Source organism: Vidua macroura, chromosome 12 (assembly GCF_024509145.1).
Source record: "Vidua macroura isolate BioBank_ID:100142 chromosome 12, ASM2450914v1, whole genome shotgun sequence".
NCBI lineage: Eukaryota > Metazoa > Chordata > Aves > Passeriformes > Viduidae > Vidua > Vidua macroura.
This window is the reverse complement of record NC_071582.1, coordinates 21048033-21062718: the sequence shown is the minus strand read 5'-3', so window position 1 is coordinate 21062718 and position 14686 is coordinate 21048033. Positions and strand designations below refer to the sequence as shown.

Sequence of the window (14686 nt, the reverse complement as noted above, 5' to 3'; positions counted from 1 at the left end):
CAGACACAGCGTGGGGAGGCTCAAAGGAGCCAGAGAGAAATTCCAGGGAAAACAAAAGGCTTCTGCTGCCTCCTTCCAACAATTCCACTGTGCCAAAAATCAGCACCAGAGCAGAGGAGCTGCCAGGGCTGGTTCAGCCTCAGTGCTCACCTTCTGCTCCCAGAGCAGCAGAAAAGGGTGAAGCTTCCCTTTGCTGAAGCTCCTTTGTTCCCCTCCTTCCTGAGCCCCTGCTCTGTAGTGGGCACAGGAAGCAGGAAATAAAAACTAGGAAAAGTGAAATAACTGCCTCAGGGAGCCAGGCTCCCAGACAGGAAATAAAATAACTAGGAAAAGTGAGATATCCATGTCAGGGAGTCAGGCTCCCAGGCAGGAAAGAGGAAATAAAATAACTAGGAAAAGTGAGCTATCCATGTCAGGGAGTCAGGCTCCCAGGCAGGAAATAGGAAACAAAATAACCAGAAAAAGTGAGCTATCCATGTCAGGGAGTCAGGCTCCCAGGCAAGAAATAGGAAATAAAATAACTAGGAAAAGTGAGATATCCACCTCAGGGAGTCAGGCTCCCAGGCAGGAATTAAAATAATTAGGAAAGTGAGACATCCATGTCAGGGAGTCAGGCTCCCAGGCTGTCTGATCAGGGACAAAATGACCCCGAGGGGAATGAAAAAATCCAGACATGGAGACACAAAATTTGGGGCTGGAGCAGCAGCATTAGGGATGAGAGGAAAATTGGAGGAGAACACCTGTGGAATAGCAAGGGGAGGATGGAGGAGAGATAAAACCAAGGTGTGGATGGATTAAACCCACACCAAGATCAGGAAAAGGAGAAGGAATGAGCAGCCAAAGGAATGCTGGAAGCCCATCCCAGGATTATCAAAACCATCCTCATCAGGAAAATGGGGATACTGTGAGCAACTTCCCACTCACTGCTCCAGAGGGGAGAGGAGATGAAAGATTTTCCCTCTGAACTGAGGTGAAAAGCACTCAAACTCCACAAGGAACTGCCAGGTACATAATGAGCAGGTTTGAAGCTGCTCAGAGGAAACAGCATCAGAGAGGGACGCTCATCACCCTGGGCAGGCCACACAAATTAGGAGGAGAGGAGAGCTGTGAATTACAATGAACAGAGACTAAATAGCTGCCTGTGTTGGATTAAAGGATTTAAATTGTCAGCTTGATGTATAATGAATGTGAAAAGCCAGCACTTAATTAAATGGCACATGATAGAATAACTTTGTTATGCTTTAAACTGCTTAAGTTATCAAAGTATTCCTTATATTTGGCAATTGTTTTGCAGTATCTCCTTCCCTGGTGAGATCCACTGAGACATTGGTCATTACCCTCTGTTCAGCTGTGGGGAAAGATGGATTTTTTTGAACTTCTGAATTTTCTGTTGGTCTGTAATTTGAGTTTTCAATCATGGCCAGTGAATTTTTAGCAGCTGAAGGCTGCAGAGCCCCAAGGATGAGCTACCAGGGGCTTTAAGGATCCCACTGTCAACACCTCAAGACCAAACCCAGGAGATCTGAGGATTCTTCTGACAGCACAGCCTCACCACCCCAGAAATGACCCCAATTAACCCTTCCCTGGGGCTGCTCAGGTGTGGAAGGGCTGAGAGACCAGCCCGTGGCCAGCTCTGGCTTGTGCCAAGGGAAAAACTTCATCCTCCTCACCAGCCTTGAGCAGAACACAGAAAATCTGTTCTGCCTCTGCATTTTGGTGGCAGGAACCAACCCAACCCTCCAAGCCCTCAAGGAAAACCCATGGAGCAACCAAAGAGAGAGGGACAGAATAAGGACAGCCAGGATGGAAATCACACACTCAGAGAGAAAGGATCCCCAGAGGGCTCCTGAGCCACCTCCTGAAGGCACCACAGGCAGCAGAAGGGCTTAAGGGGCTGATTAAAGAAAGACTTTAATAAATCAAGGTGATTAAAAGCACTGCTCCATCCTGATGGGAAGAAATGCTGACAGGAAGGGACGTGACCAAACAGATTTCCAGCAAAGTCTTTTGTTTCTTTATCCCACTCAGTTTACCCCATCCTTTCACACAGATTTGTGTAACAGAATCCTGGAATGGTTTGGATGGGAAGGGACCTTAAATCCCACCCAGTGCCACCCCTGCCATGGCAGGGACACCTCCCACTGCCCCAGGGTGCTCCAAGCCCCATCCAACCTGGCCTGGGACACTTCCAGGGATCCAGGGGCAGCCACAGCTGCACTGGGAACTCCATCCCAGCCCCTCCCCACCCTCACAGGGAACAATTCCTTCCCAAAATCCATCTAAATCTCCACTTCTCCACTCTGCAGCCATTCCCTGTGTGCTGTCCCTCTATCCCTTGTCCCAAGTCCCTCTCCAGCTCTCCTTGGAGTTTTCTCCTCTCCATGCTGGACCATCCCAGCTCCCAACTTTTCCTCAGAGAGGTCCCACCCCTCTCAGATCCCATGAACCTCCAGAGGTTGTGCTGGTCATTCCCAAGGAAGGTTTCCTTCATCCCAGAGCCCCTGAGCACAGGGGATGGATTGGAGGAGCAGGAGAGAGGAGGGACCCTCCTCTCAGAGGGATCCTGGAGCTGCCCCAGCCTCCCAATGAACACCCAAATCCAGATTTTCCACCCAATCAAAAACGGAGAGATAAAAAGCAATAAATTACTCACAGCCACTGCGATCCTTCCGAGAACGTGTTCTGGAATTTTTCTATAAACATCCAGAGACCCCCCTGCAGGGACAAACAGCACGTGCTCAGGTGGTGCCAGATGAAACAGTGCCCCAGATTTGAAGCCCCAAGGGTTTTCTAGGCTTTGGTTATTAATAAAAACACCATCAGTGACAGAGCAATAACTGTGGCAGAAATAACTGACCTTAAAAACCTCCCAAACTCTGCATAAACCCACGGAACAGCACTCGGGGAGCTTCTTACCACACTCCTGACTTTTGCTTGTAGCATTGATGCTCAGGAAACAGCAGTGACAAAATGTTAGAAAACCTTCCAGTCATAAATATCAACATTAAAGAACTCCAAAGCGTGTGGAAAAATGTCTTGGGGATAACAAAATCATCCCCAAAAGCAGATTTCAAGGTCCAAATTATCCCAGCTCTTGTCCCCAAAAGCTGGTGCTACCATTCTGTGGTATCCAATATTTATACCCATGATTAAAAGGATATAAATATCCAGTTAAATGGATATAAATAGCCATTAAAATTGATATAAATGTCCAATTAAATAGATATAAATAGCCATTGAAATGGATATAAATATCCATTTTATATCCATGATTAAAGCCATCTCCTCCTGACATCACACCAAGGAGGGTTTGGCTGTGTCCACGCTGATACCTGAAATAAAATTCCTGGAGTTCCTGGGGAAGCAGTTGAAGTTTTCCCAGTAAATCCAGAATGGGAAAGAACCCTGCAGAGCCCTGTGAGCATGCCCCATTCCTGGGGACATGGGATTCCCTCCAAAAGCCCTACAGAAATTCCCAAGGGATTGGGAAACCTCCCTTCTCTCCTGCAAAAAAAAAAACTCGTGGTCAAACCACAGTCCAAAATGTCCCTGGGCTGAAATACAAATTCTTAGGGCGAGGAAAGAAATTTCAAATTGAGAATTAACAATCTGGCAAATGAAGTAAATAAATGGACAAAGAAATTGCAGGCAGAGGATGAAAAACTGAAAGGGTGAGATATTGTGGTTTTTGGTGGTTTTTATCCCTTGTGGGATTTGTCAGAAACAAACTCAGTTTGTCTTCTGATTCCAAGGTATTGAAACTCCCTTCCTTCATTAAATTTTATCTTTCAGCTGGTGCTGTCCACACTGCCCGTGGATTAGAATGAATCCCACTTTTACAAGGAAATATAAATGCTGAGGGATGGAAATTTGAGGTTGGAGCTGCACAGACTCTCACTGCTCATTACGAACCCAGACAGAAATCACGTGGCTGCTGTTCTTTATATCCTCATATTCTGTACCAAAAAAAGGCCTCTTCACACCCCAAAATGCCAAACTTGGCAGGAAAAAATGAAGGAAAGCATCTTAAAAAAAAAAAAAAAAAAAAAAAAAAAAAAAAAAAAAGGAAATCAGGAGTTTTTATGTGAAAAAAAAAAAAAAGAAGCCAGTAAGTGAAAAGCAGCAGGGCCTTTCAGCACCTTTACCTAGAACATCAACTTTATTCCAAATACAAAGGGGCAAAGCCCAGAAAAACTCATTTCTCATCTCTGCTGCTCTTTAAAATCAATTGGCAGGTGGGAGATCCAGGCCAGTTCAGGGCTGTGCTATTTGGTTTTGGTTTGCTGATTTGAGATTTTTTGGCTAATGCACTACTTAATGTGCTGGGTTTTAGTGTTGGTTAAACCCTAGTGCACTTACTAGGATGTACTTTTTCATTTTTTGTTGTGAGACAGGATTAGGAGGAAGGTAAAGCAGCCTCAAAAAATCATTGAGCAGCCTCTTCCTTTCTGATGGGTAAAACCCTTTGGGGTTTATGGTGCATTTTGTTTTCTCCCTGTTAAAATCATGTTATTACTTTTATTTCCCCCTTTTTACACTTGCACCTCCCTCCCACTGATGGCTGCACCCTGTTTCCTCAGATTCTCTGGATGAAAAAGTGTTTTATTCAAGGTTTTATGAAAAAAAATCCAAACCCACAAGTTAAATTCTTCCTTTCTGATGGGTAAAGCCCTTTAGGGTTGATGGTGCATTTTCTTTTCCCTGTTAAAGTCATGTTAATGGTTTACCCCGTTTTCTCTCAGATTCTCTGGATGAAAAAGTGTTTTATTCAAGGTTTTGTGAAAAAAACCCAAACCCCATGAGTTAAATTCTTCCTTTCTGATGGGTAAATCCCTTTAGGGTTTATGGTGCATTTTGTTTTCCCTGTTAAAATCATGTTAATGGGCTCAGGGATTTTCCCCTGCCACAAAGTGAATTATTTGGGAGATCTTCCACACCTTGATACCCAGCTTGACTGAACCTTTGTGGAAAACCTGGCAAGGGCATAAAATGCTGGTTCCTGGGGAAATCCTGGTGGGAGAGCAGGCTCTGGCTCTGTGGGGAAAGCTGGGAAGAGCCTGAGACACACAGGGACAGCATCTGCCACAAAAACCCCTCACAGCCACCAGAAAGGGTCACAAAGTGCTGCAGCAGGGCACTGTCCCTGCTCTTCCTCAGGAATATCCCAAATTCAGCCACCAGAAAGGGTCACAAAGTGCTGCACCAGGGCACTGTCCCTGCTCTTCCTCAGGAATATCCCAAATTCAGCCACAGCACGGGTCACAAAGTGCTGCACCAGGGCACTGTCCCTGCTCTTCCTCAGCAATATCCCAAATTCAGCCACCAGAAAGGGTCACAAACTGCTGTAGCAGGGCACTGTCCCTGCTCTTCCTCAGGAATATCCCAAATTCAGCCAGCACGGGTCACAAAGTGCTGCACCAGGGCACTGTCCCTGCTCTTCCTCAGGAATATCCCAAATTCAGCCAGCATGGGTCACAAACTGCTGCAGCAGGGCATTGTCCCTGCTTTTCCTCCAGGAATATCCCAAATTCCCCAGCAAAGCGCTGGCACACCTCTGTAGTGCCAGGCTGTGGGGTCAGGGATGGTTTTGGGGCGAGGATTCTCGTGGGGAGGAACCAGAGGGACTCCAAAAGGAACTCGGCAGCGAGCTGGGAAACAGCTGGGCTGGAAAATAACTCCTTGCCTGGTAATTAAGAGACCATTTCCACTGCAAACACCCAGGACATTGGGTTAATAGATTTCTTGAAAGGAAAAGCTGTTTTGGCTATCAAAACACTACAAGTGAGGAACAGCTGTTTTGTCAGCGAGGACAGATTGCACGGGAGGCTCAAATATCAAACCACAAATTAAGGCTGCCTTTATTCCTCTTCTATTTACATTTTCCATAAAAGTAAGTGAAGTTCCACGCAGGGAAAATGCAGAATATCTCCCAACCCCAATTCCAACCTGCTCTGGTTTCTTAACTACCTGCAATATTATTAACACTCCACATTTCTGAGTCTTACTGTTGCATTTCATTCTACCAAAAAAAAAAAAAAATCCTTTCTCATTTAATTACTTAGCAATCAAAAGCAAACTGGATCCACTACTCACCATCCATGAACTCTGTGCACAATGAAATCCTGTTTTCTACAAAAAAAGCACCATAAAATCCTATGATATACGAGGAGTCACACTGGGAAAAGAGAGGAGACAAGCACAAGGCTGTTTTAAAATCTGCTGTGAGAAGACTGAGGTAAAAATAATTCCAGTGTTAAAATCCACGTACCTTGTAAAGAATTTCCAACTCTGACATGATCTGCTTCTGGAGCTCCAGTGTTATATCCAAGGGTATGACCTGAAACACAGAAATACCCAGAGCTCATGTGAAAGGGAAGTGAATTATTCAAAATAAAAACCCCGAAGGTCCGTGGAATAATGATCATTGTGGGGTAACAAGGAGGAGAGGAACAGGTGGAAAGAGCATTTTACCAGGAAGGGAATTTTCTCACCATCCCAACTGCCCAGCAGGACCAAAGCACCAGGGACTGCAGCCAAAGCGGGCTGCACTTCCTGGAACTGGAAATTCCCAGGATTTTTCAGGGCAGACCCTCTGAACAAGGCACTGAAAGTCAAACTGAACACAGAATTTCTTGCCACAGCTCTTTGAAGACTTGAAAACTCAATTATTAAGCTCTGCTTTACAAACCAAACTGGCCTCAGTGCTTCGAGCCAGGCTCAGTCTGCCCCCACCCAACACTTCAGTGTTAATACTTAAAGTATTTAATAGTCAAAGTATTAAATATTAAGTATTTAATAGTAGAAGTATTAAAGTATTTAATACTTTAAGCTAAAGGGAAGCAGAATTCAGTCCGTTTTCAGAATCAGCAGAATAAACACTCCAGGAATAGTGCTGACAGCACAGAACAGAACACGGGGAGCCCATTTCCAACACAGCACCAAAATCTGTCTCCAGGAAAAACCAATAACCTGCCTCTTCCCAGAGCTGCTCCGGGGTTATTTATAAAAGCTGCCACTAAACTAAATTGTAAGTGGAGTACAGGCTGCCAAGAAACATTTAACACACTTGTCCAGATCAATAATCATTTGCCAACAATATTCACTTACATTTTTTCCAGTGTGAAAACCTCAGAAATTCATCTGCTGGGATTCCCACTGCTGAAATTCTTTGAATTTCACCAAATTCCATCTTGTTGGTGGTGTCAAATCAAAATTTTACCTCACTCACTTCTAATCCCAGCAAGGAATTTCTCTGACTCCAGGATTAAAAATATCCCTGACACCCCAAAGCCAGGCCTGAGTCTGGGGCTCATCTGCATTAACCCTAATTACAAACATCCCAATAATGAGGATAACCTGGGAAAACGGGGTTTTTGCATTTCCAGGTGGTCAGGACACCAAGGGAAGGGCACAGAGGAATTACAAGATTATTTCACCCCAGAATTAATTAGGGGTGAATCACTTCCTCTGCAGAATTATTTTACAGTTTTCTTCCAGCTGGAAATGTGTGGCCTGTGTGACCCCACCTGATGTCAAAGCTGGAGGAAATTTCTTTATTTACAGCACAAAAAGAGGGAAAAAAAATATTTATATCTCACCTTAACCTGCATTTATCATCTCCTTTTGTATGAAATTTCCAAGCCTATTTTCTAGAGGTAAAAAAACTTCCAGGGACATGAGGTGACATTTTCCAGCATGGGCTGGAACTGTGTTAAAACAAAAACAAAAAACCAAAAACAAAACAAAAACAAAACACCAAAAAAACCCAAAAAAACCCCAAAAAAACCCCCAAAAAAACCAAAATATCTCCTCAGAGTCATTGCTGCTGAGGATGAAGCTGGGAACTAAGGTTTGGATACAAATTCCTGGAATCCTGGAATGGTTTGGGTGGGAAAGGCCCTTAAAGGGATCTCATTCCACCTCCCCCATCCCAGGGTGCTCCAAGCCCTGTCCAGGTGATGGAGAACATTCAATAATTGTGGGTTTTTGTTTTTTTTTTTCCCTAAATCAAGAACTTTGCAGCACCAATCATTATTTCCCTGGGACCCCCTGAGTGTGCCCAGGGTGGATCCAGGGTCACACCTGGGGGAAATGGTTGAGCTGGGGATGGATGTTGGACCAGAAGGACTTTTAAAAAATGAATTTAAATGACACGCAAGTCCTCTGGGAAGTCCTCTGATCTTCCCAATAAAACTTTTGCCCAAAATCCAGTGATTTTGGAGCCCTCAGGTGCAGGGAAAAGGGTGAACTTTGGAGTTGAGCTGTGAATGGATGTTGGACCAGAAGGACTTTTTAAAAATGGCATGCAGCTCCTCTGGGAAGTCCTCTGATCAACCTGCATCTTCCTAAGGAGCTTTTTGCCCAAAATTCCGGGGTTTTGGATTCCTCAGGCGCAGGGAAAAGGGTGAACTTTGGAGTTGAGCTGGAATGTTGGACCAGAAGGACTTTTTAAAAATGGCATGCAGCTCCTCTGGGAAGTCCTCTATCAACCTGCATCTTCCTAAGGAGCTTTTTGCCCAAAATCCAGTGATTATGGAGCCCTCAGGTGCAGGGAAAAGGGTGAACTTTGGAGTTGAGCTGTGAATGCATGTTGGACCAGAAGGACTTTTTAAAAATGGCACGCAGCTCCTCTGGGAAGCCCTCTGATCAACCTGCATCTTCCTAAGGAGCTTTTTGCCCAAAATCCAGTGATTTTGGAGCCCTCAGGCACAGGGAAAAGGGTGAACTTTGGAGTTGAGCTGGAATGTTGGACCAGAAGGACTTTTTAAAAATGGCACGCAGCTCCTCTGGGAAGCCCTCTGAGCAACCTGCATCTTCCTAAGGAGCTTTTTGCCCAAAATTCTGGGGTTTTGGAGCCCTCAGGAGCAGGGAAAAGGGTGAACTTTGGAGTTGAGCTGGAATGTTGGACCAGGAGGACTTTTTAAAAATGGCACGCAGCTCCTCTGGGAAGTCCTCTATCAACCTGCATCTTCCTAAGGAGCTTTTTGCCCAAAATTCAGTGATTTTGGAGCCCTCAGGTTCAGGGAAAAGGGTGAACTTTGGAGTTGAGCTGGAATGTTGGACCAGAAGGACTTTTTAAAAATGGCACACAGCTCCTCTGGGAAGTCCTCTGATCAACCTGCATCTTCCTAAGGAGCTTTTTGCCCAAAATCCAGTGATTTTGGAGCCCTCAGGTGCAGGGAAAAGGGTGAACTTTGGAGTTGAGCTGCGAATGGATGTTGGACCAGAAGGACTTTTTAAAAATGGCATGCAGCTCCTCTGGGAAGTCCTCTGATCAACCTGCATCTTCCTAAGGAGCTTTTTGCCCAAAATCCAGTGATTTTGGAGCCCTCAGGTTCAGGGAAAAGGGTGAACTCGAGTTGAACTGCAAATGGATGTTGGACCAGGAGGACTTTTTAAAAATGGCACGCAGCTCCTCTGGGAAGTCCTCTATCAACCTGCATCTTCCTAAGGAGCTTTTTGCCCAAAATCCAGTGATTTTGGAGCCCTCAGGCACAGGGAAAAGGGTGAACTTTGGAGTTGAGCTGGAATGTTGGACCAGAAGGACTTTTTAAAAATGGCACGCAGCTCCTCTGGGAAGCCCTCTGATCAACCTGCATCTTCCTAAGGAGCTTTTTGCCCAAAATTCCGGGGTTTTGGAGCCCCACTCGTGCCCAGGGTGAAGTTTGGAGAGAGGGATGCACCTGAGCACATCTCCTGTGCTCCCTGCAGCAGCTGAGCTGTCAGCTGGAGCTGAGCGAGCGAAGGACAATTCCTTACAATAATTCACTCCCTGCTCAATCTGAAGGAGGGAGAGGTTGCTCAAATATCCCGAATAAACGCAGCAATTCATCACGGGCACCTCAATCCACCTGCTGGCTCCACTGCGGGGGAGCAGAGCAAAAAAAAAAGCACAGGTCAAATTCAGATTTTCTGCTTTATTTTCCTCAAGGCATCGTTGTCTCGTACGGCACGCGCCGCTCAGAGGAAATTTGGGGTGCTGGGAGCAAGGGTACAAATGAAAAGTGAATTTAATTCCAGCTAAAGGCAGCGGGAGAATGGCAAAAAGCACGGCAGACTCAGGGTTTTCACTGGGATTTCCCCCCTCAGAGAGGAAAAAGTTACTTGGAAAAAGGGAATAAGTCCTCTGGAGGTTAAGGTTATGTAAAAAATGGGATTTGGGGCAACACTGAGGATTGTGTTATGGATTATTAGCATTGGGGTGATTATAAACCAGCTGGAAGTGTTTTAATCAGCAGGTTCTTGGTTGTCTTCCCACCAAAGGAAATAAAAATAAAATTAAAATAAATTTACAATAAAGTTATTTTAAAAAGATAAAAATAAAATATGAATAAAATAAAATAAATAAAATACAATAAAATAAAACACAATAAAATAAAACAAAACAAAACAAAATAAAATAAAATAACACAAAACAAAACAAAATAAAATAAAATAATATAATATAAAATAAAATAAATAAAATAAAATAAAATAATATAATATAAAATAAATAAAATAATATAAAATAAAATAATATAAAATAAATAAAATAATATAAAATAAAATAAAATAAATAAAATAATATAAAATAAAATAAAACAATATAAAATAAAATAAAATAAAACAAAATAAAACAAATAAAATAATATAAAATAAAATAATATAAAATAAAATAAAATAAAACAAAATAAAACAAATAAAATAATATAAAATAAAATAAAACAATATAAAATAAAATAAAATAAAATAAAATAAAATAAAATAAAACAAAATAAAATAAAATAAAATAAAACAAAACAAAATAAACTATCAAATGCAGCAGGCCAGCAGGAGCAGAAGCGTGCAGAGTTCCATTCCCACATGTCCAGGACTGATCTCCTCGTCCCCCAGGCCCCCCTGCCCGGGCGGCTCCAGGACAGGAGCTGCAGTTGCTGGGCTGGGCTTTGCCCCAGGAGGAGATTTCAGTCACCTGCCCGGGGTGGGCTCCTGCCTGCATGCCCTGCGTGCCCTGCATGCCCTGCATCCCCTGCCTCCTGCCTGCGTGCCCTGCATGCCCTGCATCCCCTGAATCTCCTGCACCCCCTGCATGTCCTGCATCCCCTGCCTCCTGCCTGCATGCCCTGCATCCCCTGCATCTCCTGCATCTCCTGCCTCCTGCCTGCATGCCCTGCCTGCATCTCCTGCATCCCCTGCCTCCTGCCTGCATGCCCTGCATGCCCTGCGTGCCCTGCATGCCCTGCATCCCCTGCCTCCTGCCTGCGTGCCCTGCATGCCCTGCATGCCCTGCGTGCCCTGCATCTCCTGCCTCTTGCCTGCACCCCCTGCATGCCCTGCATCTCCTGCCTCCTGCCTGCATGCCCTGCCTGCATCTCCTGCATCCCCTGCCTCCTGCCTGCATGCCCTGCATCTCCTGCATGCCCTGCATCTCCTGCATGCCCTGCATCCCCTGAATCTCCTGCATGCCCTGCATGCCCTGCATCCCCTGAATTCCCTGCATCTCCTGCATCTCCTACCTCCTGCCTGCATCCCCTGCATCTCCTGCATGCCCTGCATCTCCTGAGTCTCCTGAATTTCCTGCATTCCCTGAAACTCCTGAATTCCCTGAATCTCCTGCATGCCCTGAATTTCCTGAATCTCCTGAATTTCCTGCATTCCCTGAAACTCCATCATTCCCTGCATGCCCTGAATCCCCCGCATTCCCTGCATTCCCTCAATCTCCCGCATTCCCTGAATTCCCTGAAACTCCATCATTCCCTGCATTCCCTGAATCTCCTGCATTCCCTGAATTCCCTGCATCTCTTGCATTCCCTGAATTCCTGGAATCTCCTGCATCCCCTGCAGCTCCTGCTCCTCTCCAGGCAGGGTCTGAGGGCACCTCCAGCCCCAGCCCTGGTGGAGCTTGGAAAAGCCAATTTGAGGAAGCAGTGGAGCTTTTTTTAGATCAATTCTGGAAGTTTTAATTAAAATTTAATTCTAATAAATAGATAAATAATAAATAATTTATAATCACAAAAATGTAATAAATGCATAATAAAATATTATATATTGATTATATAATTATTTTGTTATTATATGATTAGATATAATTATAAAGTCTGTATTATTATAGTATTTAATTATATAATATAGATTATAATATAGAATTAATATATGTTATATATAATATAACAATTAGATATAATTGTATAATATGTATTATATATAATATATTATATAATATAAATATAATATATATAACATATGTTATATAATATATAATTAATATACATCATATATATGTAATATATTATATATAATATATCATTATATATTAATTATATGACAATAATGATATAATATATAATTAATATATAACAATTTATATATATCAATTTATAATCAATAACAGAAGATAATATAACATAACAAGATAGCAATCTTTATTTATTATAATATTTTCAAAATATTATTAATTATAAATCATTAACATAATGTATTATAATGATATCATAAATAATATTTATTCTATTTTCTGTCCTTTTGTCCTATGAGAATGCAGAGAATTCCTGTCCAACCATTCCTGACAGGTCTGCAAAGTTTGGATACCACTCAAAAGGATTTCCCACGTGACATTTCCCAGACCTCTTCCAAGTTTCTCTAATTAGGGTTTTTTTTTTGGATTTTATTTCTGTGTTTTCCACAGGTTTCAAATCCAGCACGAAGAATTCACAGGAAAATCAATTTTTTTTCCTACTGGGACGAAGGGATTTCTGTGATCCTCAGGCAAAGCCCAAACTTGGGCAAAATCGCCCTAAAATTATTTAAAATTTTCATAAATTTTCATAAATTTTACACTGCTGGAGGCACACCTGAGCCCAAAGCTGAAAATTCTGCCCAATAAACAGAAATATTTCATTTAAATCCTGTAAAACCTTTTATTTTTACATTTTATTTCAATCCTGCTTTAAGCTCTCAGCTTCCACCATTCCTCCTCTCCCATTCCCTCAGTTTATCTCAATTATCCCAAAATTTAAGGATCAGAGGTTGGGAAAAATAAATAAAAAACCATTTAATTTCCCAGATATTTTACCAATTATTCCATAAGCTGTATTTTAAATTTTTCCTTTTTTTAGATCACCAACTATTAACTGGAATTGCTCGAATGCAACAATTTGGTTTTCCAAATCTCCACTGACAAAATGGCCAAGATAAAAAAACATTGAAAAATTACAGTTTTTGCCTTATTTTTGTGCAGATGAACTCATAATAATTAATATAATTATTAATTACTATAATCTATAATTAATAATTCCATTAATAATTTCATTTACCAGCGTAATTTAATTCACAAATGGCACCCAAGAGCTCCCATGCTGTTGCTATTATTTTATCCCAGTTTTAAGTGAATTTCAGAGAAAATTGGGATTTTTCCTGACCACAAAATTCTACAAATTCCAGGTTTAATGAAGGAGCTCAACTGCCCTTGGAAACATCCACGGAAATATCAAAATGTGGGATTTTCAGGCAATTCCCTGGGGGAAAATCCTGAATTTTGGGAATCTGAGCTCATTGGGAATGATTCAATTTACAGTAAATAAATAAATAAATTTTCCTGTAAATAAATTAATTAATGCAATAAATGAAATTTACACCTAAAAATCAGAGGGAAGGGAAGGAAAGCAAGGGCAGGAAAAAAAATGGGAAAAAAAAAAAAAAAAAATCTGGATTTTCTTACCTTCACTGCCAGGATTTTTCCACTCCGGACATGGTGAGCCCTGGGTGAGGAAAAAAATCAGGAATTTGAGATTATATATAACATAAATACACTCATTTCACAGAAAAATGAATTTTACCTCATGGATTTTATGTAAATTCAATTTTATCCAGCATTTCTAAAGGAAAACAAGGGATCAAAGATATATTTACAAGGGGACCTTTTGTCAGGGTTTGTATCTTTATTTTTTGATATAAAAAGCACACATTGAAGGCTTTGATACAGCAGAAAAATAAATTATAAATGTGAGTTTATAATAGAATATATTATTATATAATTTATTTAGAATTATTATAAATTAATATAATTAATAATAATAAATATAATTCTTTTATTATTATAATTTATTATTTATAATCATTATATAATTTATAATATAATTATAATTATAACACAGCATCATTTAAAATTAAGTCCAACCTTAAATCTTTTGAGTCCAACCTTGAATTTATCCATTTCCCCCTTTTCTTTCAATGGAATTAATTAAGGTCATCACCATTATTCAGAATTTTCATGGAAAATCAGGATTATCTCAGGATTATCTCAGTCCCATGGGTATTTCCAGAGACAAGCAGCTTCACCAAATAAATGGAATTAAAACAGATTATGGGCCAACTCCTTCTCAGAACTGAAGGACCCACAGAAAATTCAATTTCTGCATTTATTTGATGATCAGAGGGTGCTTATAAAGACAGAAAGGATTATTGCTGATTAATAAGAATTTTCCAGGGTATTTCAACAGCAATTTTTCTTAATTTCTGAGGAGAAACACCCATCATTGGCTATTTAACAATGACTTGAATAGTCCTAACCATGAAAACATGAGAAAATAAAGGAAGTAAAATAAAAAAAAAAAACCACACCAACCTCGAAATCCAAAGTAATTTTGCATAAAAACAAAACCATTAAAGGTTTTCCTCTTCACTGGTTTTACTGCCTCACTCTGATTTA

At 41.5% G+C, this 14686-nt stretch overlaps 1 protein-coding gene across 3 annotated transcripts in view; it reads right to left on the bottom strand.

Moving 5' to 3' along the window:
• Positions 1-14686, bottom strand: part of MAP2K5 (mitogen-activated protein kinase kinase 5) — a 146134-nt gene that overhangs the window by 75822 nt on the left and 55626 nt on the right. For all 3 annotated transcript variants that reach the window (XM_053988650.1, XM_053988649.1, XM_053988651.1), the window contains exons 9-12: positions 13697-13736; positions 6269-6337; positions 6094-6175; positions 2654-2715 (exon numbers count right to left, since the gene is read on the bottom strand). In XM_053988650.1, coding sequence (XP_053844625.1) covers positions 2654-2715; positions 6094-6175; positions 6269-6337; positions 13697-13736 — 253 coding nt within the window. The remainder of the gene's footprint in view (positions 1-2653; positions 2716-6093; positions 6176-6268; positions 6338-13696; positions 13737-14686) is intronic.